This window comes from Daphnia carinata, chromosome 9, assembly GCF_022539665.2.
Source record: "Daphnia carinata strain CSIRO-1 chromosome 9, CSIRO_AGI_Dcar_HiC_V3, whole genome shotgun sequence".
In the NCBI taxonomy this organism is placed as follows: domain Eukaryota; kingdom Metazoa; phylum Arthropoda; class Branchiopoda; order Diplostraca; family Daphniidae; genus Daphnia; species Daphnia carinata.
In genome coordinates this window covers 3,430,805-3,457,239 of record NC_081339.1, presented here as the reverse complement: position 1 = coordinate 3,457,239, position 26,435 = coordinate 3,430,805, and the positions used below count along the sequence as shown (strand labels likewise).

Below are 26,435 nucleotides of genomic sequence, written 5' to 3'. Positions count from 1 at the left end.
TGTCTGCTAGACATTAAAGTTGCCATCAAATTATATTATGTAGTTGAATTTGATATTAATTTATTTTATGATCAAAAATTGAAGCATAAATAAATAGCTTTTTGTTAAGGTAAAATTTAAATATATTTAAAACCAAACAATCAGAAATGAAAAACTTGGCAACTTCTGCGCAAGCAGGCTATGCCTGATACACGGATAGCAAACGACTCGATCTGTGCACCAAAAAAAGTATTATGGAAAAAAGCTTTTTAACGCACCGAAACCGAAAGAGCTATGCTATCCCCAACAAACTGGCTGGGCAAAGTAACCTGGTTTACGCATTAAGACTTACGTTTAGGGAGCTGAATTCCGCTGAACGTACAGAAACCGACACACTTCATATTTTGGTGACTGTTTGAAATCAATCAACGAGTGATAATCGCCAAACCGAAGTTATTCATCGCAAAACAGGTAGTGCACTGTCGGCGACGAATGGTCAAATACGAATGATTATCACAAGATCTTACTGGAATGCAATTGAGTGTCTGGATTTGACCTTGTCTTTTTGCAGCATCTGCTGATGTGATGTCATGGATCCACTGTTTGAAGATGAATCCATGGACGTATTGGCCCAGGAAGATGGACTAACGGAGTCACCTTTCCAGAATCAACATTCTCACTACACTCAACCCATATTGGAGACCTGTTCAGTGGAAGGAGAATCTGTTGTGTTGCCAACTCAAATTTGTGAAAATGCTTCTGTTCTCACAGAAATGCTTAGCTCTGACCTGCTATCAGAAGTTCTTACCCTAGAAGATGTGCAACATCTTCATACGTACTTGCCAGCCTTTCAAACAGACTTGGAAAATGAAAGACAGAAAACATGGACTATGCTTTTTTCAAAGCAGAATTTCATGTTTGGAAATCCTGTCGAGAACTTCAGCAGGAAGATGGAGTGTGGCCTCTATAATCCTGATATTGCTCAAACAAGAAACCTCTTCCAAAAACTTCAGAAAAAGAATGTGAAAAGAGAGCAGAGAAATTATTATTTTAATTTACTCCAGAGTGTTATCATGTCCAGACAACAGTTGATTGAAGCTGCCTCGCAATTGCCACCTGGTAAATTTTATGTCAAATAATAATATTTGAAAAAAAAAATCATTTCCAATCTTCTTTTCATTATATTTACATGTTTTCAATCTCAAGGCCAAGCTGTTCGTTTGCAACCGTCACAGGGCAATAACAGAATGGTGGCAGGTGGCAAAACAAACAATTTCCTTACAGACGAACGAGTCCGCAAAAGATACTTTGACGAATTAAAAGCAATTGATTGTAGGAACTCAGATGACGACAATTATCCCGAAGGCCCACCGCCGCCCCTTTCAAAAAAACAGCGACGTCACTTGGGTTCAATTCAAGGATCTTTGAGCTGTGATATCAAGCCAATTCAGTCGACATTTACTCAAAACATCTATAATCATCTTGTTGTTGTGGAAAATAAGCTCGACAAAACGGCGGAGGATGAACTGTCACGTAGCAAAACTGCCTGTCCAGGCAATGAGCTTTTTAGTGGGAAGTTATCTGTGGACAGCAGTTCGAAAAAACATGTCGATACCAGACGATTTGGTGAGGACTTCAAGCCCGTCTTAGACGTGGCGTCACGGGTGTCCTGTTCAAAAAACGTTTACGAAGTGAACGAGGAAACTTACAAAATCATGTTAAGCAAGCATCGCTCGTTGAAACGAGAAGGAAAACTCGCACTTGAAAAAAGCTTTAAAGACACCACCTTGCAGGATATTGGCCAACGTGTTCGTATGTGCATATTAAACAAACGACCTGCTGCACCAAAAATCCTGGAATCGCCTAAAAAGAACAAAGTAAAACATTTTATTCTTAATAATTTTAATACATGTTTTTAATGTTTCTCAATGTTAAGCCGATTGTGAGTGCAAGCAGCACTTCGGATGAACAAGATTCGGAAGCCGATACACCCAAAAAAGGCAAAGTTAAGAAGCCCGTCTCAGGTCCGGTGGCAAAACCGACAAAAGCTAAGAACCCAAAAAGTCGACCAGATCGAACAGAGTCGGTCTCAGCTACCTTTGAGCAAGGAGAACGTAGCAGTATGACGATCATGAGTGAATCTGAAATAAAACAAGAAGCAACCGAAATACCACGTCCTATTACTCCTCCTCCCATAGAAAAGTGTCCTACTCCACCTCCTCCACCACCTCCTCTTCCACCTCCACCGCCTCCCTGTTTGACGCAAGACACTCACTCTAGCTTTTTCACATTATTGCGGGAAGTTCTCATAAACAACGAACTGCCAGCCACTTTAAAACAAACCACAGACTCTGTGGTCGTTTGGAGTAGCTCCCCAATATCCCCTTTGAATGAATGGTAATTTAATTTATTCGAAGATCCCAAAGAGAGCATTTCTGCCGAATACTATTATTATATATATGATTTTTTTTCTTTCAGGTATTCGCAATTGATGCTTGTTCACCAAAGGGCAAATGGCTGGACGAGCCTAGTCCAATCTGCCCTAGAATTCTTGATGGACCATGGACTAGTATCTGCAGCTCAAGATCTCGGTCAACTCCCCGTACATTCCTGGAGTGGCCAAGGCAGAGATAGCGATGCCCTCTTGCAAGATTTGTCTGGTATTTGGCTCCAACAGCAGCAGGATAATAGTCTTGAAGGCAAGCTTGACGTGGAAGGCACTAGCGAGTTGAACGATTCCATGCTCAGTTCACCACCTGATCCAACTTTGAATTTGGTTTCGGGTCTTGACCTCAGTGAGGATATTTCAGACGTGGGTTCTTCCTCGTTATTCGATTCTGCAGATGTGGTTCACCCACCACGATCCGTAACATCTTGGACAGTAAAGCCAAGTACAGCCGAAGACAAGGCGATTTATCAGGTATATGTCGTAATCAGTTTCTGTAATTGTAGCCAGGTTTTTTTTTTTTATTTTCGTTTGTCTTTGTCCATTTTCCTTGAAATAATCCATCTCTTGTCTAAAAGGTTAAGTGTGTTTTTTCTTTCGTCTGCAGGAACAAGAGCGTCTCCGATACTGTCAACCGCATAAAGCGTTTACTTTCCGACAACATGGCTATGAGAGTATCGTGGGCCCGGTTAAAGGTAAGCTTTGTATTTATTTACGTACGTTTTGCACCTAACTTCCATTCACGCATTATAGGCGTTTACACACCTGGCCAAGGAGTTGGTCAGCCGTCGAGCAAGGTACGTGGCCATAATCTAATGGTTCCGGATCGCCCAGCTTGCGTCACCCTCCTATCGTTGGTTCGCGACGCGGCTGCTCGGTTGCCTAACGGTGAAGGCACGCGTGCAGAGATATGCGAGTTGATGAAGGAATCTCAGTACCTGGCATCCGGTGCCGAGGCTTCTCTTCATTCTGTCGTTAGTGGCGCCCTTGATCGACTTCATTACGAGGCAGATCCATGCGTGAAGTACGATTCCGCTCGGAAAGTATGGATCTATTTACATCGTCATCGCTCAGAAGCTGAATTCGGTAGAAGAAATGTTTATTATTTATATTCCATAACCTAATTACTAATAAGTATTATTTATTATCTCCATAGAACAACTACACAAACAACATCAGGGTATGCCTAGTAGAGTTAAAAAGCCACGAAGTGAGCAGCGTCGTTCGTCTGGCGTTGGAAGTAGTCCTGCGTCCGCGAAAAACAGTAAAATCCCGCCGCCTGTTCCGATTCCGGCAACCAGTCCTGTTTCGCAAGCGCCTATCATACAGCCCCCTTCAGTCCCGGAAATCCAAATTCCTGTACAAGCACCCGTTTCGGTCGCAGTCATGAAAAGTACCCCAGTCAAGTTAAATAATTCACCCATTGTAACAGTTCGCCAAGAGCTAAGGTAACTAGGAACTTTAGAAAATGCTATATGGTTTCTATAATCCACTGTTTTGTTTCAATAGTAAATCTCTAACAGCGCCAGTAGTAGTTGCGTCTCCCTCTGGCTCAACCCCGACTGTCACAACACCAGTGACCGTCACAGGGATTACGCCGAGTACCGGAGCCGGCCCGGCCACCATACAAACTTTTCAGATCACGACATCGACTGGAATTCAAACCATTCGTGTGGCAGCACCAGCCAATTTACCAACTGCACTTTTAGCTAGAACTCTCCAGATTTCTGCCCAGCAACAGGGTGGTCTTCAAGGACAAAAAGTTATCGGCACGCCGACGCTTGTAAATGGAAATTCGTCCATCAAGCAGGTAATGGAAGAATCTCTGAATCCGACAGAACATTGTTAAAATCATTTTTGTCCAGGTTATCTTATCTCCTACGTCAGGAAAGACCACGAATACAGCTTTACTTTCAAGCCCACGGGCACCTGTTCCAAATGTGCCACCTACGACTATCTCAGTGCCAACATCCTCGGCTTCCAGCATAATAAGATTAAATATACCGGTTACTGCCGCTACAGTGTCAGGAATAATGGCGAACACAGCCAGAGCACGATTTCCTGGAAGCCCTGTACGCCTAGCTGGAAGACAAGTTGTTAGTACGAGCAATTCAGTTACATCTCCTGTTCAAACTTTCCTCATACGGCCTCCAACACCGACTACGGCCAGCAGTGGAAATTCACCATCGACATCCAGTGCTCCGAGACTTGTGATGGTTAATAACAAATTAATCAACCTAAGTTCGACATCAATTGCCGGACAAATGGGTCCCAACACTCGCATGGTGAGGCCCAACATTGCTGTCAGCATGGCCAGTGTACGTAAAGCAGTGCCATCTAGTCCGACGACCGGGGCAGCGCGGCCGGTACTAGCCAGGGTAGTGACTGGGCCTGGTGGAGGAACTCAACAACAGCAAGTGATCACTTTAGAAAATTTGTTGTCCTTGACCAACGCCCATCACAAAGGAGGAGCTAAGACGGGAGTTGTTCAACTACCCCTATCAGCTATAGCAGGGCTGAACGTTGGAGCCTCGTCATCGACGAATCAACCTACCACTGTTCTTTTGCAGAACGTCAAAGGGGCCCAGTCTATTCTTTTGCCTGCAGGCTTTCAAGGTGGGACAATTAACATCCGTGGCGTTCGAGTGGCCACCCTTTCCCAGCAACAGCAACAACAGCCAGCGGGGCAGCAACCCAAACCAGCGTTTGTAGCCCGACTCGTCGCACCCCCACAACCACCACCACCCAAAAGCTCTGATGTATAGCACCTATTGTTGAATTTTATTAGGGAAAAATGTTGGATTATCACTAAATTCACATAATTTGTCTACATTCATGTTTCATTTTGCACGAGATCGCGTTATGATGCGATAAGTGTTTTTAGCAAACACATAACTGAGTCCCGATAAGACGGTTGTCGTTCCTGTCACATACCTGTAATTATTTCGGTCGTGTTAATACACGCTTCATGATTTAACAAATGAAATAACGTGATCACGTTACCATAAAACGGGCAGAATTGGTTCTCCAACACTAAATGCAGGGACGGCAAGACTGCAGGCCACGAGCAGTAGCTGAACGGCAGTGTTGAATTTCGAAATATTTGTTGGCGCTAATTGTGCTGTAGCCAACGAGGGATCGAAATAACGACCCACAGTTCGCTTCGTAATAAATGATAAATGAGACAAATAAATGGTTATCCTGGCATCAAAACAACTTACAGGTGGCTCCAAAGAGATGTAGCGAACATAGAAACCAGAAGCAACAAGTAAAGAATCTCTCGCAACAATAAGTACAGTAAGTGGCACTGTAAGAAAAAATTTTAAATAGCTTTTTTGAATAATAGTTTGTTAGCTTATCTTAACCTTAAATGCATTACTTGGAATAACTCCACTAAAGGTAAGACTAATGAAAAGGGTTCCTATGAGCAATTTATCAGCCAAAGGGTCTAGAAAACTCCCAGCTAAAGAAGACTGGCTGGGAAATGTTCTGGCTATCCATCCATCAAGCTACAATAAAAAAATGCCTATTAGAATTACAAACAATCAGATTTATATAAACACATACTAAATCAGTGATTCCAGCAATCACAAATAAGCCAAATGCAGTAGGATAATCATTTTGGATGACTAGATAGCCAAGTATTGGACACATTATCATTCTGCCAACAGTAAGAAAATTTGGTATCGTGAGGATATTCTCGGTCTGGTCTTTAACGTTTTTTCCTGGAAGATTTTGAGTGGAGTACAGTTTAAGGCTCTTTACATTTTCAAATACTTGGGACATAAGTGCAACGTTTTTCATTCCTTTTTTCCGGTAATGTGCGATATGGCGAAAACGTTGCAGTTGACACACCATTACAGAGGTTGATCGGTAACGTAACACCGACGACGTTATATTTGAATTGCACGTTTTAAAAATGCTGGATAGCCTGAGAAGGTTCATGCTGCACATTATGATATCATGCCTTTTAAAACGATTTTAAAAGGCACAAGCAAATGCATGCAAGTATCTAGAGTTCTCGGTTGTTGTTTTTAATATCAACATGCCATCTGTGAAACGTGCTGCAAGCTCAAAAGCAGCCCCGACAAACGGCAGCTGTATGTACTTCTTATGTTTTTTATAATTCATTTTTATAATTGTTTTTAGCAGACAGAAATAGAAAGTAAAAAAATAATAAATCACGACCTTTGATTAATAAAGAATGACGAGTTTGATGTTGTGTCGGAATCAATGTAATTTGAAATATTTTCAACGGGTAGTTTCACCTCTTTCTTCCTTTCGGGGTTATCATAGTAGACAGGGCGTTTACGGTTTTAAACCCCAAATCCATGCTTCTCATACCAATAATGCAGGTGCTTTGGTTTTTAATGTAAAATCACATTGTTATAGTACCTGTTCCACTTTTATTTGCTTAGATGGTAAAGAAGGAAATTACCATTTTCGAGATCAAAATCCCAACCTTCTTAGATTGGTTGAGGCATATCACAGATATGGTCATCTGAAGGCTGCTCTTGATCCACTTAATTTGCAAGAAACACAGTATTAAATAATACTTATGGATAGCATATTACAAAATCTGATGAGTGTAAAAACCATTTGTTTCCCTACAGTAATGTACCTGAATTATCTCCATTATTCTATGGATTACCTGATACTGAACAAACTTCTGATGTTGTGCAGCAATTACAAAAAATGTATTGCAGTTCAACCGGAGTTGAGTTTATGCACATTGAGTCCCTTGAAGAAAGAGGATGGTTAATCGCTGAACATGAGGCAATTAGTTCCTTGGAAGTTGATCCTGTAACAAAGAAGGAAGTAGCTGAGTCTATGATAATTTCCCAAAACTTCGACAACTTTGTCGGGTCTAAATTTCCCACAGTGAAACGTTATGGAGGAGAAGGGGCAGAGAGCTGCATACCCTTCTATAGGGAAATTTTCAAATTGGCTTCTGCTCACGATGCCGAGCATGTATTCATGTGTATGGCTCATCGCGGTAAATTTTGAATTAATACCATCTTAATCATTTTTAAATGTAAAAACCAATAATGCAGGGAGACTGAACCTGCTAACCGGTATGCTAAATTGCCCATACGAACTCATGTTTAGTAAAATGAAGGGCCGAAGTGAACTTCCTGTTGGAACGAAGGGTAACATATTCTAGTAAATCACTAATTCAATATTGCTTGTTAGCATGTTCTCACTTCTAGGAATTGGTGATGTATTGTCTCACTTAACTAGTGTGACAAAATTAAATTTCGATGGAAAAAGTGTGTCGGTTACCATGCTTCCCAATCCCTCTCATTTAGAGGCTGCGAATCCGTTTACGGCAGGAAGGGTGCGTGCTGAACAGCAAAGGTAACCAAATTCGGTTAACACTAAAACTAAACCAATATCTCGTTCATGGAAATGTTCAATTTTGGGTGCTCCAGGATTCAAGAGGGTGATTACGGCTCTGGAAATATGGGTGATCGCGTGATTTGTCTACAGGTACATGGAGATGCTGCCATTTCAGGTGTGATATTAATTTTGGTTTTTTAAAATCAATTTTTACTATCAGTGAACGATTCGCATTAGGTCAAGGAGTTGTGCAGGAAACGCTTGCATTTAGCCAAGTTCCACATTTTACTGTTGGAGGTTCTTTACACTTAATTGTCAACAACCAAGTAGGCTACACCACCCCTGCAGATCGCGCTCGTTCGTCACGATATTGCAGTGATATAGCTAAATCGATTGGGGTGCCGATCATTCATGTCAATGGAGATGATCCCGAAGCGGTTGTTCGTGCCGCACGTTTGGCATGGAACTACAGGAAAAAATTTCGACGTGATATTTTCGTAGATGTGCTTTGCTACAGAAGGTATAAAAATTTGACTATTAGGAGTGAGCGCATGTTTTCCTGCACGTTATTTTTTAATAATCTATCCAATATTCAGGTGGGGTCACAATGAAATGGACGAGCCAACATTCACTAACCCCGTTATGTATTCAGCTATTCATTCTCGCGGCTGCTCCATACCTGATGCCTACTGCCGAAAGTATATCAATAGTACAAAGATCAAACACGATCGTGGCTAAGTTTGTAATACCATTATAATACCAATATTTTTATAGGCTCATAGATGAAGGAGTTATGGACAAAGAAGCCCATCAAAACTTGCTAACAATCCATACGAACCAGATGAGTATTGCGTTCAAAGAAGCAGATTCATACTCACCTTCAGCCTCAGCAAGCTACAGCCAAGTTGGAGAACAACAGTCAAAAGCGCTTAAGGTTTCATTTCACCATTGTTCAGATAGAAGCTTTGTATTAGGAATTTGTTTGGTGTAACAGACAGCAACGGGAGATATCACATCCTGGGATACTGGTGTGGATTTAGACGTTTTACGATGGGTGGGGGCTAGGTCCGTTCACATACCTAGTAATTTTTCCCTCCACCCAACGTTAAAAAGAGGCCACGTTGATGCTCGTCTTACCAAAATTTTGAGTGGCACTAACTTGGACTGGTCAACGGCAGAATCTTTGGCGATAGCCTCTTTGCTTTATCAAGGTAGATATTTTGGACCCAACATTTAATAACGAGAACTGTAAGCAAAATTGTCTTAGGTTATGATTGCCGAATTAGTGGACAGGACGTCGGTCGTGGCACATTTTCACAGCGTCATTGCATGTTAGTAGACCAACAGTCGAATGAAGTTTATATTCCCTTAAACGATCTTGGAACACCTGACGGTAGCCAAGGTCATCTGGAGGTATGGAACAAAAGGATTTGAATCGTAGTTAAAAAAAAATTTCAGCTGAATTTTTGAATTTTATAGGTTGCCAACAGCATCTTGTCGGAAGAAGCGGTTTTGGCTTTTGAGTATGGTACGGAGATCTTTTAAAGCAACCTGGGGAATGATTGTGACATCTTTTTCTTGTTGTGGCCAAAGGTAATAGTGTCGGCCGTCCGGACGCTCTGTGCATATGGGAAGCTCAGTTCGGCGATTTCTTCAATGGTCTATATCTTCAGTTGATTTCGAAAATTTTTCGGCATGTAACAAGATTTGATTTTTACGATTCAGGGGCTCAAATTATCATCGATACGTTTGTGACATCGGGCGAGAGTATCCAAATTAATTTATTGATACCGTAAATGCCTTCGTGTAAAATAAATTACAACTTTTAATAGCTAAGTGGCAGCTACAGAGTGGATTAGTGATGGTGTTACCTCATGGCTTTGATGGTGCTGGACCTGAGCACTCCACTTGTCGAATTGAACGCTTTTTGCAGTTGACTGACAGCCGAGAGGACATTGCTGATTGTGACGATATCAATATGCAGGTAATTGACGCCGTAAATTAAACAAAAATTCAAATTAATGGTTGAACATTTTTCGTTAGGTGGTCAATCCTACCACACCCGCTCAAATTTTCCATTTACTTCGACGGCAAGTTGTACGCCCATTTCGCAAGCCCCTTATCGTCGCTGGCCCGAAATTACTTCTTCGTTTCCCAGCTGCAGTATCAACATTACAAGATTTAGCTCCTGGCACCTCATTTCAACCTGTGTTAGATGACACATTGGAATCTCCTTCGGATGTCCGACGAATGCTTTTCGTCAGTGGAAAGCACTATTATGCTCTTAACCAGCAACGCCAAGAAAAGGGGTTGAAAGACGTAGCTATTATCCGTTTGGAAGAACTGTGTCCTTTCCCGGCTCTTGGTATCCAAAAGCTGGTGGCCAAATACTCAAATGCGAAGGAATTTATCTGGTGCCAAGAAGAGCCTCGTAACGGAGGTGCCTGGAACTTTGTTGAACCCCGTTTTCGCAATGTAGTTGGTATTAACCTTCGCTATTCTGGCCGCCCAGTTTTGGCAGCGCCTGCTGTCGGGATTTCTGCCCAGCACAAAATCGAGGTAACCAATTTAGTGAAAGACATTTTCTCTGGTTAAACGCCTCCTTAGCATTCTCAGCGCAATATCGCGGTACATTCATTGTTCTACAAGCTTACTGTTAAAACCAAGATTTGGTGCTTGATATTTTAAATTTATTTGCAAAAAACTACAAATACAATGCTAATATGGGATTCAGTGGAATAAAGTAGCTGCATTTGCTCAATTCCAAAATGAGTCAGAGTCGTCACCTCCTACATTTTGGCCACTCAGCGGACCAGAGATCGGATCGTCGGCGCAATCAGAATCAGAGTCTAAACGAAAAGGCTTAATCTTGTTAGGAGATTGAGAAGCACGAACCAGCTCTACTGATTCGCCAACAGCAGTGGTATTGGACTGTAACTCCTGGATATCGTCATTAACGTTATTGGTATCCTCAGGTTCAAACACAACCGGTTCATCTACCGGGATTACTGCCGTTTGCATTGAAGGATGCTTTATTTCACTTGTGGATAATGGGGAAAAAATCGCCTTTTCTTCCTTTTCTTTATCTAAATAATGTTCAAGGACATCTTCACTTGATTCCTTATTCATTGTACCTAAATTTGCAATGGATGTTATTGCCAATGCACAGGATGTTTCTTCTTTAGTTGTAGCACTGGAGAAAGTATTACTTGACGAAACAAACTGATTTTCTTGCTGAGGTGTTGCCAAATTATGGGGAGGATGGTGGATTTCCGGTGTAGATAATGAGACTTGTTTAGTTTCTTCACTTCCCCGAGGACTTGAGATATGCATAGTTTCTTTATGGTTTGGCACCAAATTACTGTTTATAACCCTTCTATCTTTTGTTGTACTTCGATTTTCATTCTTTTCCTTATGATGTGGCGTAGAAGAAAAAATATTTAGATTTTTTGTGTTACTACAGGCCATTCGCTGCATATCCATATCTATTACAGGAGATGGAGTGTGAGGCCAAATCCCTTCTTCATGTAAAGAGTGTTGTTCTGAAGTTGAAGAATTGTGTGAACTGTTAACAACCTTCTCTTTCATATGTTTCAAGCCACTACACCCAGGCAATGGGCAATCAACATCCACTGTAGTTGTAGCAATATTTCTTTGAAGTTGCGCCCAAAATAAAGGATTATGTTGCATAAGCATTTTTTCAAATTGATTTCGTAGCTGTTGGGCACTTTGTGTTTGTGCTACCAAATCGAAAGATTTCGCTTCGAATTTTTTTAGTTTCACCAACAATCGGCGATTGGATTCTCTACTCTCTGTTTCCTGTTTACAAAATTGTTGATAGGAACATTTTAGACTTTCACTAAATGCCCCCACATTAAAATTCATGATGGCTTGTACAGTTGTATGTTGATTCGCCGATTCAAAAACCAACACACAACACACTAAAAAATGGCGGATAAAGTGTTGTCAATAAACAAACTAGAGCAGCCTCAAACATAGTAGCATTGATCCCCTGTCAACGCCATGCAAAAATGTCCAGCAAATCTAAAAAAAGGGTATGTTAAACCATTTTAATCGGTTTAAAATTCGCTTCAAAATGATTTACTTCTGTACTTCTTGGATATACTTGCAAGGGATTGTCTATGGGAAACATTTTGTGTGGTCAATATTCAAATAGCACTTTGAAAATGCGCAACCTGTTAGGAATCACTCACCAAATTTCATAGCAAAATATTCCACAAAAATTCTCGTGTTATAAGATATCGGCTAACCCTACATCTCGTGTGTTATAAAATTATATTCACTAGGTGAGTACATCAGAAGACTCAAGCTCAAGTAGCAGTAGTGATAGTTCATCTTCATCATCATCTGGAAGTGATTCAAGTAGTTCTGATTCTGAAAGTTCACAAGCTTCAGCTAACAAGCCATCAGTTAAAAAAAAGTTAAATAGAACACGAGTGTCTAGCACCAATTCTAGTTCTGATTCTGGCCCCAAAAAAGAAAATCTTGTGAAAAAAGATGAACCCAAGAAAAAACAAAATGCAGCAACAAGGACAAAGCAAACCCTACCCCCGAAAAAAGGAGCCGCTGCAGTGCCTACAAAACCTCCCAAGAAACCCCCTGCTAAGAACAGCACACCAGTCAAAAAGCAACCTCAACCAAGTTCAAGTGCAAATGTTTCTGAAGCAAGCAACAAAAGTCCTAAATTACAGCAAAAAATGAGGAGTATTTTCAGCCCAGAAAATAGCAGCATGAGCAGTGACAGTGAGGCTACTCCAAACCCCAAGTATTATAATTGTGTGTTTTTGCTTTGTGCTCAAATGAAGATTTTTTTGTGAAATTAGGAAAAGTACAGTGTTGCAGTCATCTGAAGTGTCTGATTCAGATACAGAATCTGGAAACCAGGTCAACCAATCCAAGTCAAAAGGTCCCCGTGCAAGAGTTCAACCCAGACCAGCAGCTAGGAAGTCATCTGATAGTGAAGGAGAGAATAAAACACAAGGAAAACAACCCGGTAATTTTTTTTTAACTGTGTATATTTCGTAATTACTTGGTGAGCTAAACTGCATGTGATGCAACTCGTAGCGAGGAAATTAACAAGATCCTCCAGTGCCCGGATAAGAAAGAGTAAACATGTCATCGGTAAGGTTTCCGATTCGGATTCCGAACCTGAAGTGCCAGTTAGTAATAAATCCAGTGGTGCGACGGCGAAACGGAAGCCAGCTGCAGCAAAAGGTAAATCTGCCTCAGCTGCAAATCGCAAACTGCAACCCAAAGAAATAAGTAGCTACAGTGGTAGCGCTCCTTCATCTCAAGAAAGCTGTAACACCCCAACCATGGAAGAGAGAAAGTGCCCAATGGCTGGATGCGATTCTTCAGGTATGAAAACTGCAAATAGGATGCAAGTAAAAATTGTATTATTCACTTTCGTTAATTATAGGGCATCTGAATGGGAAGACCGACCGCCACCTAAGTTTACAAGCCTGTCCATCTTATCATAATTTAACAATGAGTGAATGCGCCGCGCTACGTCTTAATGCAGAATCTCAATTGAATCACTGGTCTGCCATTAGTACAAGTAGGTCAATAGTCGACGTTATCAACTTCATAAAAATAATAATCATTATTTTATTAGACCGACAAGATTTTCATGTTCGAACACCAAGGTCGCCGCGGTCATCAGGTCCGACTACTGATCAACTAAAAGAACAGCAGAAAGTCCGCCAAGCTCGAGCTCAGAAGTCTGAACGGAAGGATATTGACACATCAGCTCCGGCTGAGCTGGACGAAAACGCCGAAGACAAATGGAGAGAAAGGGAACCTAACCTTACAGGCCTCACGTCGGAATACGATCTGGCTTTATTCCGGGCATCCCAGGCTGAAGCCAGCACTAAATATGTAATTTGGTTTTCAAATATTTAGAGAATATAAATGACTTTGAATTTGATTCACAGGAGGAGGAACTGAAGAGTTTACCAGCGTCTGGTGGGCTTCGCTTTATTGAAATGGGAAGATTCGAGATGGAAGTTTGGTATCAGAGTCCCTATCCCGACGATTTGGCCCGCCTCCCGAAGCTCTACCTCTGCGAATTTTGTTTAGTGTACATGCGTTCGCGTACAATATTAAGGAGGCACGCCGCAAAGTGTGTCTGGAGACATCCACCCGGTGACGAGATCTATCGGTAAAGCGAAATTTACGTTTCACCTTTATTATTTTTTTGTTTTTCCTATTCCTACTTCGTTGTCTTTGAGTTCCTTCCCCCATTTTCTTTCAATCCTTTTTACTTTTCATCAAATCGTCGTAGATCTTCCAGATTTCTGGAGGTCAATCTTTTCCTTTGTAGAGCAACATCTTTAGACGCTGGATCAACAATCGAACGGTCGGGGTTTCCATTAGCTTCGACACCGAACGACGAAACAGCTCCTTCTTTATCCAGTCCTTACCCCATTGTTTTTGGCATCAAATTTTAAATGTGCTATTGCCTTGACAAGGGCGCCATTTTTCTTCAATTCTAGGAAAGAGAAGGTGAGCGTGTGGGAGGTGGACGGTCAGAAACAGAAAACATACTGCCAGAATCTATGTTTACTGGCAAAGTGCTTCCTCGATACCAAAACCCTGTACTACGATGTCGAACCTTTTCTATTCTACGTCATGACTGTCGCCGACTCGGAAGGTTGTCACAGTGTCGGTTATTTCAGCAAAGAGAAAAGTGAGTTTTTCATTGCATACTTGAGCTGTTAATGTCTTTTAATGGCAACCGTTTACTTACCAAAATTAGATTCTTTCCTCAACTATAATGTCTCCTGTATTATGACTCTGCCCCCTTACCAGCGCCAAGGATATGGGCGGCTGCTCATCGATTTCAGTAACTAATAAATGTTTATGTAGTTGAAAAAAGAGTCACACAAAACATTTCTTAATCCTTTCAGGCTATTTGCTCACTCGGACAGAGGGCAAAGTGGGTTCTCCAGAAAAGCCACTTTCTGATTTAGGTCTCATCTCTTATAGATCGTACTGGAAAGATGTGTTACTAGAACACGTCTGTTCCTACCCGGGTAAAGAGATCTCCATCAAGGACCTCAGCCAGGAAATGGCAATCAACGCGTACGACATAGTCAGCACGTTACAGGCACTCGGCATGATGAAATATTGGAAGGGAAAGCATATCGTTTTGAAAAAACGCGATGTGATTGAAGAGTATCAAGAAAGAGCAAAGCGGCGTGGGCCTGAATGGAGGCACACGGATGCCAAGTACTTAAGGTGGCGGCCATTCGTCGTACCGCAAGAACCACCACCCTAAAACAATTTTTTATTTAGCCGAAATTCCGTGTTTATGTTCGTAAATTTTTCGCTCTTCCCGTTTATCTTGCGCCACTGTTCTCTGTTACTCTCCCCTCCCCTCTTGAAAATAAAAATGGTCGTTACTCCGCAGCCAATAGATGACGTTGCTTAGTACTCAGTCAATTCACTCCCATTCGTAAGTTTGTCAACAAACAGCTGGTGCAAAGATCAAATTTTAACTTTCACGTTGGAAAAAAATCGAAATTGTGGAATGTCATGGATGATTCTGAAGTGATTAGTCAAGCACTAGCTGGTTTGATTGACACAGAATTTGTTGCGAAGCAACTTGAGCAAGCCTTCAAAGATGTAAGCACATTTTCATCCGTCAATTTGTATTTGAAACAACGATATCAATAATCTGACACTGTTTTCCAGGAAATTTTGGCCAATGCCTCCAGCGAGCAAGTGTCAGATGAAGAAGTCATGGCAGATGTTTATCAGAGAGTTCTTCTGTCTCCTGCAGTTGAATCGCTTCTAACTCAAGAATATGAACTATCCGTCCAAATGCAAGACTTGGTTGATGAACAGGAAAGAGAATGGCAGGAATTAACTCAAAGACAAACAGATGAACTTCAGTATGCTGTTGATCTTTTGACAGAAGTAGAAGTTAATGAGGTTTCAGTTCGTCACTGTGAAGAAAGGCAAATCTTTGAAAGTGGATGGGAAAGCAGACTCATCAATGTTCAAGAAACACAGAGGCTACACTTTAGAGAATGGCTACTTGGCATGGCTGAAATTGTTGAAACTGGAGGACAGTTGCCAATACGTCCTGAAGATGATTTTGAGCATGTTCCTCGTAACCTGGAGAATATTGATGTTGAAACTGTTTTCCGTCTGGAAGAGAGTTTCACTATACAGCTGGGGGCTCAAATGAAACAAACTCATAACTTGAGATTGATTTCAGCTGATGTGTTAGATCTGTGCAGGTTGCCATTGACAACTAGCAACGACCCTCAACGTCTCCAAATGGCTCTCTCGCTCTATTCGAGTAATCAAAGTGGACTAGTCCTGTTAGTCGATGATAGGCTGTCAGCCTATACAGGCATGGAGAAAGAATTTCTCCGAATTTGTCGAAGGGGAGCCGAACTTCATTTTCCTCGCGCCGATTTGCAACTTGAAAATGCTCGGAATACATTTACTACCAATGCCTACAATTGGAGGCAGCAGGTATGGTTAATTTCGCAATTTAATGAAAATATTCAAAATTTACTAGATATTTCGATTAGATTTCGAATCGTCGAATCTGTGATGAAGAACTAAACAGTAGCCCACCTAAAACGAAAACCCCACGGCTTGGTGACATGTACGTGAGCCGGCATTCCAATCTCGCCCAGGTATTCGATATTGCCTTATTGAATAAAGAAGAAAAGTTAACAAATAATATTTTAGGTGCACGTGGTGTTCCATTTAGTATCGGACGACAGCGTTCGATCGAACGAGATCAATTCACGGCACCCGGTACTCCTGGGCCTCCGCCATATTTTGCGGACTGCCGTTGTTTCTGATATCACGACCTTGACCATTCCCTTGCTGTTGGTGCACGAGCTCAGCGAAGAGATGACTGTACCGTGGTGTTTACGCAGGGCTGAGCTCGTCTTCAAATGCGTCAAGGTGTAGTATTCGCATTATTAAGGGGATAAAGGGAGCCACTACAACAACGAAATCGTTTGTTTAAAGGATTTTTTAAAAATTATTTCTCGGGGATTATAGGGCTTCATGATGGAGTTGGCTTCCTATGGTGGTGGCGTCGATGCCAGAGGAACGGCCTCATCACCTACACTTCAGTTTTTGCTACCTCGAGACGCTGCCGACGAAGTGTTTCACGCTTTGGCCGCCATGCTTCCTGGCGTCTTTCGAGTCTCGAATCCGTTGGTTCTGCGTTCAGATGCGGCTCGATGACTCTTTTCAAGTAACACAACTTTATTATATAAATCAATCATTCCCTTCAAAGATGGTTACCAGAGCCGAATTCAGTATCCTGTACCTATTTGCAGCGATCAATATTTGTGAAAATTGTGTCACATGGGCTAGCTTTATCGAGTTTGATACCGGTAATAAAGTTTCGCCCTCTGCGTTGGCTTTCCTTTGAGAACTACAAATAATTAGGGACCATGTTAGAGAAATCCTTTTAGTTAAGAGGAGGGTTAGAGGAAGGTATAGACCTTGAGGTGATCCGATTACAGGTGAGGGATATAACCTTTTTGCTTGGGGGTAGGCGGTTGAAAATGTCAAGTCAAGAGAGAAAAAAAAAGAAAATCTAGAAGAAAATCCATACATCTTATAACTGTTATATTTTGGAAGATGAATCACGAAATTTGTCATTTACTTTACATTATTTTAGTACCGGAAATTTTTAATGGCTTTCTTGGGGGTTTTTTCCTCCCTCTTTTTCGTGAATGGATGTTGCCTATTTCGATTTCCCGTCTGCTAGTTTTAATGGCGTCGTCTGCGCGGATGTTGTGCGAAAAGAGCTGGGCGACGCGTAGACATCAAATATAGAATAGAACCATCCAAGTTCCTGCTTTTTCGTCTTTGTACCATTCTGGTTAAGAGCCAACGAGAACGAAAAAAAGTCTTTGCTCTCTGTCAAATTGTTCGCTTGTGTGTGTGTTTATTTCAGTGCTGCTGCTCCTTTAGTACTATACAGCAACCGGACTGTCTAGACGGTTGCCAGACATAGAAGAGGAGGAAAGAGGGAGGGTTTAGAGGGGGTCCTGTGCACTACGTCCTACACTGTTGTAGGGTTCCATTTATATTTTTAAATAATAACACCAACGGTTTTACGTCAGGAAAAGAAGTCCCCCTCCGGCTCTCTCTCTCAATCATAAATAGGAGAGGCCTGACCCCATATGGACACCCCGTTGGGGTTGAACACAGAGGGGGAGAGAGTTAACCCGACAAGTCTTCTTTTGTCTGGTTCTCTTTCCATCCTCGCTCTTTATGCGCTACACAAAAAAAAATTTTCCATTCGGGACGATGCGTGAATTGATAGCGCTGAGCGTCATTGATCCGACCTTGACCGGGAAAAAAATGCGTCTGGCGTCACGGTCCAAGATAAAAGACGGGAATTTTTTTTTTCTTGCACCAAACATCGACGTCCATCGTCGAGACGTTGGCCACTCTCAACCGATAAAAAAAAAGAAGAAAAAGAAATACCAACGAAGTTGGAACCGCCTCAACGCTCGTCAAGGCCGAAAAGCCTTGCTCGGCTGTAAAAGTGTGTGCGTGTATCGATCACGTGACTTGAGTCGAGGTTACTGACGTCGGCGACCGATCGATACGGCTATGCCGGGGTTCTGCGGCAAAACAGGAAGCGAAGCCGATATTGGTAAGACAAATACATTTTTATTTAATGTTTTGCGCTAGCATCTTTTTTGTTTCTTTTCTTGGTAAAGCATCTTCGATGAGAGGTCTGATTGGCACTTTTGATGCTATATTTTTGGCCGAGATGTTCATTTTGAGCAAGCGACAGAACAAGAACGTCTGGGGTTGTCGCAAGCGACGTCTTGCGGAGCTCTAGGTACATGAGTTACATAACTCTATGACTCTGCTAGTACAGAGTACGATAGATTTGAAGCACATGCAATGTCTCTGTCGGCCACACCCATAAAAAAGCGTAAAAACCTTTTTTTGTTTGCACCAACTTTTGCCAAGAGAGTCTGTATGTCTGCCAAAAGTTTTTTTTTTTTTTTTTTACAGTGGTGGAACTTTTCTTGTTTTCACACAAAAAAAATGTTTGATGACCATACATGCGTCTGCAAGTGCATCAATCGATGTTGGTCTCGACATTTTCAGAGAGGGAAAAAAAGAAATTTTTCCAACCGCAAAAAACATCAATCTGGAAATCGCCAGCTGTCGAAAGGAATTCCAGCAAGAAATAACGCGATCATGTCGGATTGGTAAAAAAATCCGTTGAATGAGACACTCCCCCCCCCCCCCCCGAACACACTCGTATTGCATGCAAGCAAGCACACACCAGTAGACGATTCAATTGAATTGAATATTCATTCACCTCTCTGCTTTCGAAAGTAACAGCCTTGAAAAACAAAAATGGAAATAAAAAGGAGCTTTTATTGATACACCACACGTGTATCTTTCGAGGGCGTTGACTTTTCCCCAACATTATTTTCCCCTCTCCCCCGCCATCTTAATGATTCCATTATTTAAAAATGTTTCCTTAAAAAACTAAAACTATATTTGGTAAAAAAAAGTTTTCTTTTCCTTGCCTGTGTGTGTGTTGGTTGACGATTCGTTGCATTCCCACCGTTTAGCTGATTGAGCTCATTTCTTCTGGCTCAAGTTCCGCACCGATGCCCAAATAGCGTTCGGTTGCTATTAGATTTCATTCTGTCAGATCACAGGAGCTCTCCCAACTTAAGAAGTCATTTGTTACAACATGTTTCTCTTTTTTTCTCTCTCTCTCTCTTTTGACAATAGGCAAAATAACTGCCCACCAAGTGTTTTCCCTCTTTTTTTTTTTCTTTTTTTACAATGAAATTGCATTGTTGCCAAAGTGAGGATATCGTACTGGTATTATGGTGACAAACAGTCATCGAGGACCTTGTTCATTCTGCAATACCGATAAAACGATTTCACGTTGATTTGCATTTTGTTAGAGAGACTATCTTGTATTAAAGAGAAACCAGTTGTTCCAGGAGAAAACAACAAAACAGCAATTCTTCTCTATGCCAATCGATTTCCCCCCCCCCCCCCACACACACACAGACAAAAAGGAAAATGGCTACCAAAGTGGATGAAAAAGAGAAATGTTTTTATTCCATCTTATCACATTTTTCCTTGTTATTAAGCTGATAGCTATTAGGTTAGTTTAGAAATGATGGCTACTGTAACATTTTCACGTTTAACTTTCGTGACAGCCGAAAATTCTGTTTTTAACGGTGAGGAACCGTCTGGGCTCCGACTTGTCTGGGGAAAAAAAAAGAAATTCAGTAAACGTTTCCAGACATGCCCGCTGTGGAATGTGGTGTATCGCCGTATGTGTGTGTGTATCGTTAAACAGCGAAATATTTTCAAAAACCAGCCAAATGGTGACTAAAAGGTAATGAAGTTTTACTTGAACGGACTTCATGACCTTGTTTATGTTTGTCTGTATTTATTTTGGCATTTGAAATAAAGGAATTAGCTTTATAGGCACACACGGTGAGGGGTGTACAGGGAAAAAGAATCCTCTTAAGCTCCAACACCCTCTGGCACCAGATGAAACCTCCGTGTGTGTGTGGAACAAAAGAGCATCTCTCTCGCTCTCACACATACCGAAGAGCAAAAAGCTTTTTCTTCCCTCCACCCTCGTCTTCCTTGTCAGCCATCAACTCGGATGTTCCGTGAGGGGGTGAAAAAGAAGCATAATAACAAGACTGTCGGCTGATTGGTCCGCCACTGTTGCTAGGTCTCGTATCGGTCTCGAAAGAAGTGCTTCTCCCCTCCTTCCTTTTCGAGAACAGCCACCCCACCCCCTTCCATTGCAGTTGCTCTCCGTCGTCTGTTTCTATCCTGGCAAAAATGTGTCACAAGTCCATTATTCTTTGACTTTATTTCCCTTTTAGCCGCATCCAATTGGAATGTCCGAGAATTTGGAAAAGCGAACTTTGAAGTACATGTCATCCGGCACAAAGTTCAGTTTTCCGTTTGAAAGAGTCACGGTCCGTCAATCGGTCAGATAGAGCTTTATGCATTATTTGTCACGCAGTTTACAGCTGACTATCAAGATGTGCAAGGTAGGTCAGGTCAATAGCCTGGCTCTGTTTTTGTTGTTCAACTCGACATGTCTTGATGCCTTTCTCTCTCTCTCTCTCTCTCTTTACAACAACAAGAAAACAAGCATCCTCCATGTTGTGTTGTTCATTTTCTTCTTTCTTACCCCATCTAATGTTTTGTTGTTTGGTCCTGGGTACATGAACTCTTGACCCGCCTCTAGCCATAACAGGCATGAGTTCCAGACTTGTTCCATCATTTCACGTGCTCGCCCCCCTCTCAGACTTTCCTTCTTATTTTGAATCTTGAAAGCTGACTTTTCTGACTGCTGCATGTTATATGCATTACATTATTAACCACTACCCCTATATAGGCATACAGTAAAAGAAAACACGCAGCTGAAAATTCCCCTCCGCCTCATTGTGTTAGAGCCGCCATGTTTCTTTTTACCATGTAGCTTTTTTCTTTTTTATGTGTTGAGGTGAAAATCGTAGCTGGCCCGTCGTGAAGGAAGCAGGACACAAGGTCGACTGAACCGAAATTCCGATGGCAATTCCCCGAAATTTGGTAACCGGAACTCTTGCAAACTTAACCAACCCAAACTGGTTTTTTTGTTGTTGTTTGTGTTGGTCGGTAGGACAAAAAGAGATCACATTGTTTCAAACATCTGATTGGCGATATCCGCAAAAGATATATTTTTTTTCTTTTTCAGTTTGGATAGCCATCTTGGATGTGTGTGTGCACATAATAAGAGAGTATATAGATTAGACCCATGTGAAAATTGGCAGTTTCCTTTGAGACAGCGGTTTAGGAAAAAAATTACGAAAAAAGATGACGATCATTATCGGAGTAATCCATCTCTTTTTCGGCCAACATAATACCCTTCAGTCGTGTTATTTATTTTATTTTTTTTCAGGAGAAGGAGAAGTTGCGGTCAATCATTCGAAACTTATTTAGGTTTGAGGATCGAACAAACAAAAAAAAAGGGGAAAAAATGTAGTTGGCTTTCTACGTCCGTCGTCTGGTTCTCCAAGTGGTTTCTGCGGTTCCGTTTCTTCCTCTTGTCAAACAGACGAGGAATCCAACACCCAAAGAAAAGAACCCCCCTTCACTCCACCTAGTCTTATAATAGATGTAATTTCATAGTCTACTGGCGCTGGCTGACGTGCCTCCTGTGTGAAGGTGTTTCAAAATTCAGCCACACTACCCCGTTTTCTCATTAGAAAAAAAAAGCAAAGCATCTCCTTTTTTTTTTCCTTCATGATCCCCCACACCATTCTCCGTATAGATTAAACCCAACGGTTTTTATGACTCGGGCTTCAGGCTATCTTTGGGTTCCAACAACAACAAAAATGTCGAAACCCGTTGGCCAACGTTTGGATGAGAAAAAAAAAAAGCCGAAAAAGGTATAATATACAATACACGTACATGATTTGCATCGGGGTTGACCGGATGTTTTAACGACGGACCAATTAATGAAAGAACCGATCCAAAAAGGAAAGCAACCGCTGCAAATTATGCTCGACTGTCTGTGTCTGTGTGTAGTTGGGAAAGGAAACTCAGCTAAGAGAAGGGGGGAAGGTGGGAGGGGGCCGTGTGTGTCTGGGTTTTCCGAAGGCTGCAGCAGCCTGCAGGGTAGACACACACGCATAACACACTACGGGGGTAATTCCCCTTCCTTTTTGGCTTTTCATTCCTCCCCTTCTCTTCTTTTTTTATGACGACCCCGTCTGAGTTGGAGAGAGAGCGAAGCAAAAGCTCCAGAACCAGACAGAAGGGTCTGAAAACCAGACACGGACGAACCCCTCGCTCGCGTCGGTGGCAAAGCAAGTAATCTGTTCTCGAAATGGCGGTCTTAGTTTTTTCTTCCCCACGTTCGTTCTCCCTGGAAAAGAGAAACAAGCAAAACTTTCGCAGCAGCTGCTACGAAATCAGGTAATAATAACCGAAACTACTGCTGTTTTTTTAAAGCTAGTATTCCTCTCTCTTTTTTTTACGTGTGGGGGCTGTGCTGCTTGCGCCGTGTGGCTACATGTGGGTGTGTAAAAGTCGTTTCTACCATTTTTTTGGGTTCCTACAAGTCTTAACTGGGGAGGGTTGATTAACTAGTGACTTAAAACAATTGGTAGTTGAATTAATCGTAGCTAATGTTTTCAATTGTGGTACCGGTAAAAGTTAATGCGGAAATGAATTCAAGACCATGGTTCGGGCGAAAGGTTCAACGACTTACATCAAAGGGAGAAGGGGTGGGAACGCGCGCGCGCACACACACGCAGAGGGTTGGAACTCTACTTGGTGGTAGCCCTTTGTTCGATTACCAACGGCCCTGCTATCTCCTGTCCTTTCCCTGACTAAAAAGTGGGAAAGTGGAATGAGGGAATAGTGCGACTGCCAGCGCCTCTAGCTGTCGAGTTTCTCAGTAGCTCTTGAGGGTCACCGCAGAAGCCGGGACAAAAAGCAGACAACTGGCTTGTTTCTCACAGTTCTTGAAACTCTTGCCCTGTTTTTTTTTCGTGCTCATTAAAAGGCATGGACAGCTTCCATTTTTTCTGTGTATAGTGATGCAACATTCATGTTAAAAATATCGCTTGAACATCTCGTAAATGTACTCGCTACAATAGTCTTGTAGAATGTGTGGGAAGATCTTGTCTTTTGAACTTAACAAAAAAAGAAAAGAGATGGATGTTCCGGTGCGGAAATGCCAGACCTCGAAAAGCTTCCGGGTGAATTTCTTAGACTTCTGGAAGGTCCCACAGAAATGATAGTACTTCTTTTAGACAGTCTTGCGTCAGCCTTTTTCTTAGGCCCCGCCTCCGTCCTTTTCCGTCAATGTCCTGACCATTTACGGTCCACGTCTGTGGCATAGAAATATTCAAAAATGTTATCATTAAAAAGAAATTCTTTGATAAGACGTCTACCTTTTTTTTTTAGAAAGCGTGGAGAAACCATTAGGTGTTGCTATATTTACCCGTCTGCGTAATGATTTGGGAGGGTGTTTTTTTTTTTCTTTTAAGGATCTAAAAGGAGAAAAGTCGATGACCTGGGCTGAAATGTACCCATCGCCAGCGACTGATTCTGACGACCTTGAAGAAAAAGGAAACAACCAGCTGGATTAGCCAAGGACGGGGTGGAAGGTAGCAACACCCAAATGTTACAGAGTCCTGCACGTGCCCAGTCGCATCATTCATGAAACGACCTCCGTTCCGGGGCGAAAACACTTGGTCGGATTATTGTGTTTCGTTTCGCTTTCAGAAACAAAGTTTCTCTTCCCTTCTCCCCCCTGCGTTTTTGCCAACAGTAAAAAAAAACCTTTTGCACACACACAGAACCGGTTCGATAACCTAAAGTTGCTGGTTGTCATTCGAAAACCAAGAAGAAAATGTTAAGTGGTTTTACAGCGAGGGGAAAGCCAAAGAGAGAAGTGTCTTGTCAGAATCCATGATCGAGTATATTGGTGAAAAACAGAAAAAGGCGAGGAAGAAGGTTTCAAGTTTCACGGTGGCTGGAAGGGGAGCTTGAGGGCAGGTGGAACGGAAATGGGTGGGAGGTTACTTTAACTAACTTATCACGTGGCCGTGGTTTATGAATATATCAGATGGTCCCTTTTTTTTTGTCTTCACTCGCCCACCGATGAGTATCTATTTGAGGTACGTTACAGGCCACACGACATTCGTCTGCTAGTGACGTCACTCCCCCGCTCTGCTATAGAGGGAATGACATTTTTAGTGCGTGTGTGGAAGAGTCGAGACAACAGAAATCGTTGAGTCACCAGGCCGAGTCTGATAGGTCAACAACTGACAGATTTCACCATCGTGAGTCGGCATCATGATTCACCACCCTCGTCTACTTTCTACATGACTGGGTTTGTGTTTTCTTCTTATTCCAGAAATTTCTTACCATTTTTTTTTTTTCAACCTTGGAATTATTTTCAGACGCCGAATAGAAACCAGAGGAAAAGTTGACCACACCATGTTGAAATGTGTGCAATAAAGGCGCAATGCAAACACCTGGTGGTGTGTGATGCTTTTGGCAGGAATGCTGTTGCCCCGTTGATTAGATCACAAAAGGAAGGTCGGCCCTGACGTCGTGACGTCATTTCGCCTCGCCGACATTCCAGTGATTTCCACCGAAAACCGTTTGCGTGTGTGGGTTGGCGGAAGAGAGAGAGGGAAGGAAAAGTTAGAAGGAAGAAACGAAAGAAAAAAAAAGCCAGACAGACGGGGTGTGTGGGTCCGAGAGAAAGGAGGAGCTCCCACGCCATGGAAAGCCCGCCCACTTTTCTCTGGTTAGTGGAGCTGTGTCACAATAGTAGCCAAAGCCAAGACTCGCTGCAGATTCACCAACCAGTCTTCATCCGGCTGTTCTCCCGTTAACACTTGCATATCTCTCGCTCTCGAGTGTCAGCCGTAATCCTTAACTTAAGGTTTACATTTAACTTTAAATATTACTTGTTTTGGTTTTTAGTGTCATCAATTTGAAAATTATTTGTGATTTAATCAAGTACCATTTCTTCGACACATAACTGGCTACTCCTCGTGCTGCGACAGGTGCTTCCGGCTGTGTTCAATATTGCGAGTCAGGTACCTGAAGTAGCGCGCGGAGTGGTTCGGAACGATCGCCATTTTACCGGTGCTGCCGCCGCCATCCATTCCCTCCCCTTCTCCATTGCTTCGTTGTGAATTCTCAACCGCCGATTGGCCTCATTCCCAACTTGTCATCGATCCAGGATGTTAGTAAATGCCATATCACCTTTAATCTATTGAACGAAAAAAAGATTTGCTGTGATGCAACTTATTTTTGTTCCCCCGATTTGTCACTGAGCCGTCTGGTGGATTACGTAACGAAGGCTTTTCTTATTATATTCGCTTCGTTTCAAGTGATAATTCCATTGTGTTTCGTGGTTTGCAACTTGATTTAACAAGTAGACAACGCCCAGAAAAGAGAAGCACCTGTTGTTCATTGTACTTCATCAGGTGCTCTGGTCAGTCGTACATGAACGTTTCCTTCATCTAAGGAAATCACATTCCCGGCACCTGCTGGAGTGCAATTGATGCGAAAGTGCACTTGACATCCTTCGATTTTCTCTGAAATAATGGTCATTTTTAATGTGGTTTAGCTGTCATGGACTTGATGTAAATTTGTTGTTTTTTGAATACATAAATTTCGACCTCGCCATTAATGTGTTATTCATTTTAAAACTCTTTGGTGGAATTCAATCGAGTTAGAGAAAACCGGCTAAGATTGTGCAATGGGTTGAACAGATACACAGTACTAGCGACGGACTAGACGAATGGCTAGGGAATAATTAATTCCGGTGCAGTGGACACCAGCTAAGAAAAAAGACGATGCGTCAATCCCTTTTGGTTGTGTGTAGATAAGAAGTTTTTCGGGGGCTTGAAAACAAGGACAATGCCAGTGACACCGGGTGCAGTAAAGCAATCGCTTGTTCCAACTTCATCACCACATACACACGCATTCCATGATTAAATTGCAGCCGGCGTTTCTTGCTAGATACACGCCGCCAGAGTTGGTAGAAGAACTTTGGCGGCATAGCAACAAGATTCCCCCTCCAAAAGTCGGCTTTTCTCTGGAAAGTTGACATAAAAAGCCACTCTTC

At 42.1% G+C, this 26,435-nt stretch overlaps 5 protein-coding genes and 1 long non-coding RNA gene across 8 annotated transcripts; 5 read left to right on the top strand and 1 right to left on the bottom strand.

The window, feature by feature from the left end:
* The first annotated feature begins 182 nt into the window (after positions 1 to 182).
* On the top strand, positions 183 to 5,190 carry LOC130688274 (nuclear factor related to kappa-B-binding protein-like). 2 transcript variants are annotated; one of them, XM_057511247.1, is made up of 10 exons: positions 183 to 453; positions 551 to 1,098; positions 1,186 to 1,856; positions 1,916 to 2,376; positions 2,458 to 2,899; positions 3,033 to 3,120; positions 3,179 to 3,511; positions 3,582 to 3,873; positions 3,935 to 4,235; positions 4,291 to 5,190. In XM_057511247.1, the coding sequence occupies exons 2-10, from the start codon at positions 570 to 572 to the stop codon at positions 5,188 to 5,190; spliced, it is 4,017 nt and encodes a 1,338-aa protein (XP_057367230.1). In that variant the 5' UTR covers positions 183 to 453; positions 551 to 569. The 2 variants fall into 2 exon arrangements, with proteins under 2 accessions (XP_057367230.1, XP_059352934.1); XM_059496951.1 differs by having other exon boundaries at positions 183 to 1,098.
* A 37-nt stretch (positions 5,191 to 5,227) lies between these two features.
* LOC130688514 (probable cardiolipin synthase (CMP-forming)) lies at positions 5,228 to 6,446 on the bottom strand. Its single transcript, XM_059496973.1, has 5 exons — positions 5,993 to 6,446; positions 5,805 to 5,934; positions 5,647 to 5,732; positions 5,429 to 5,586; positions 5,228 to 5,359 (listed from the first exon to the last, which is right to left on the bottom strand). Exons 1-5 carry the CDS (start codon positions 6,377 to 6,379, stop codon positions 5,266 to 5,268), a joined length of 855 nt encoding a protein of 284 aa, XP_059352956.1. The 5' UTR covers positions 6,380 to 6,446; the 3' UTR covers positions 5,228 to 5,265.
* Positions 6,447 to 6,577: 131 nt separating this feature from the next.
* On the top strand, positions 6,578 to 10,492 carry LOC130688276 (2-oxoadipate dehydrogenase complex component E1-like). Its single transcript, XM_057511249.2, has 16 exons — positions 6,578 to 6,780; positions 6,844 to 6,967; positions 7,039 to 7,421; positions 7,480 to 7,575; positions 7,636 to 7,783; positions 7,858 to 7,940; positions 8,003 to 8,285; positions 8,362 to 8,463; positions 8,540 to 8,699; positions 8,760 to 8,976; positions 9,033 to 9,178; positions 9,245 to 9,293; positions 9,359 to 9,424; positions 9,491 to 9,532; positions 9,598 to 9,749; positions 9,809 to 10,492. Exons 1-16 carry the CDS (start codon positions 6,630 to 6,632, stop codon positions 10,358 to 10,360), a joined length of 2,754 nt encoding a protein of 917 aa, XP_057367232.1. The 5' UTR covers positions 6,578 to 6,629; the 3' UTR covers positions 10,361 to 10,492.
* Positions 10,493 to 11,781: 1,289 nt separating this feature from the next.
* On the top strand, positions 11,782 to 15,194 carry LOC130688515 (histone acetyltransferase KAT7-like). Its single transcript, XM_059496957.1, has 10 exons — positions 11,782 to 11,820; positions 12,073 to 12,551; positions 12,610 to 12,779; positions 12,851 to 13,144; positions 13,206 to 13,343; positions 13,401 to 13,663; positions 13,720 to 13,946; positions 14,281 to 14,474; positions 14,544 to 14,630; positions 14,695 to 15,194. Exons 1-10 carry the CDS (start codon positions 11,797 to 11,799, stop codon positions 15,063 to 15,065), a joined length of 2,247 nt encoding a protein of 748 aa, XP_059352940.1. The 5' UTR covers positions 11,782 to 11,796; the 3' UTR covers positions 15,066 to 15,194.
* A 25-nt stretch (positions 15,195 to 15,219) lies between these two features.
* LOC130688301 (protein C12orf4 homolog) lies at positions 15,220 to 17,178 on the top strand. 2 transcript variants are annotated; one of them, XM_059496969.1, is made up of 6 exons: positions 15,220 to 15,412; positions 15,482 to 16,273; positions 16,333 to 16,440; positions 16,496 to 16,717; positions 16,817 to 17,015; positions 17,069 to 17,178. In XM_059496969.1, exons 1-5 carry the CDS (start codon positions 15,323 to 15,325, stop codon positions 17,003 to 17,005), a joined length of 1,401 nt encoding a protein of 466 aa, XP_059352952.1. In that variant the 5' UTR covers positions 15,220 to 15,322; the 3' UTR covers positions 17,006 to 17,015; positions 17,069 to 17,178. The 2 variants fall into 2 exon arrangements, with proteins under 2 accessions (XP_059352952.1, XP_057367263.1); XM_057511280.2 differs by having other exon boundaries at positions 16,817 to 17,178.
* Positions 17,179 to 22,466: 5,288 nt separating this feature from the next.
* Positions 22,467 to 25,991, top strand: LOC130688303 (uncharacterized). The gene is made up of 2 exons (XR_009000407.1): positions 22,467 to 24,680; positions 24,769 to 25,991. It is a non-coding gene; the product is annotated as an uncharacterized LOC130688303 (long non-coding RNA).
* Positions 25,992 to 26,435: the final 444 nt, after the last annotated feature.

What these genes read in the sequence shown, in the direction of transcription:
- LOC130688301 (XM_059496969.1), top strand. Translation starts at nt 15,323, where the DNA reads ATGGATGATTCTGAAGTGATTAGTCAAGCACTAGCTGGTTTGATTGAC. An exon ending in TTGAGCAAGCCTTCAAAGAT is followed by an intron (nt 15,413 to 15,481) that starts GTAAGCACATTT and finishes ACTGTTTTCCAG; the next exon opens with GAAATTTTGGCCAATGCCTC. An exon ending in GGCATTCCAATCTCGCCCAG is followed by an intron (nt 16,441 to 16,495) that starts GTATTCGATATT and finishes ATAATATTTTAG; the next exon opens with GTGCACGTGGTGTTCCATTT.
- LOC130688514 (XM_059496973.1), bottom strand. Translation starts at nt 6,379, where the DNA reads ATGTGCAGCATGAACCTTCTCAGGCTATCCAGCATTTTTAAAACGTGC. An exon ending in CTTTAGTGGAGTTATTCCAA is followed by an intron (nt 5,733 to 5,804) that starts GTAATGCATTTA and finishes TTTTTCTTACAG; the next exon opens with TGCCACTTACTGTACTTATT. An exon ending in CCAATTCTGCCCGTTTTATG is followed by an intron (nt 5,360 to 5,428) that starts GTAACGTGATCA and finishes AAATAATTACAG; the next exon opens with GTATGTGACAGGAACGACAA.
- LOC130688515 (XM_059496957.1), top strand. Translation starts at nt 11,797, where the DNA reads ATGTCCAGCAAATCTAAAAAAAGG. An exon ending in GGCTGGATGCGATTCTTCAG is followed by an intron (nt 13,145 to 13,205) that starts GTATGAAAACTG and finishes CGTTAATTATAG; the next exon opens with GGCATCTGAATGGGAAGACC. An exon ending in CTGAAGCCAGCACTAAATAT is followed by an intron (nt 13,664 to 13,719) that starts GTAATTTGGTTT and finishes TTTGATTCACAG; the next exon opens with GAGGAGGAACTGAAGAGTTT.
- LOC130688276 (XM_057511249.2), top strand. Translation starts at nt 6,630, where the DNA reads ATGACGAGTTTGATGTTGTGTCGGAATCAATGTAATTTGAAATATTTT. An exon ending in TTCTCATACCAATAATGCAG is followed by an intron (nt 6,781 to 6,843) that starts GTGCTTTGGTTT and finishes TTATTTGCTTAG; the next exon opens with ATGGTAAAGAAGGAAATTAC. An exon ending in CTTAATTTGCAAGAAACACA is followed by an intron (nt 6,968 to 7,038) that starts GTATTAAATAAT and finishes GTTTCCCTACAG; the next exon opens with TAATGTACCTGAATTATCTC.
- LOC130688274 (XM_057511247.1), top strand. Translation starts at nt 570, where the DNA reads ATGGATCCACTGTTTGAAGATGAATCCATGGACGTATTGGCCCAGGAA. An exon ending in ATATCCCCTTTGAATGAATG is followed by an intron (nt 2,377 to 2,457) that starts GTAATTTAATTT and finishes TTTTTCTTTCAG; the next exon opens with GTATTCGCAATTGATGCTTG. An exon ending in GAAATTCGTCCATCAAGCAG is followed by an intron (nt 4,236 to 4,290) that starts GTAATGGAAGAA and finishes ATTTTTGTCCAG; the next exon opens with GTTATCTTATCTCCTACGTC.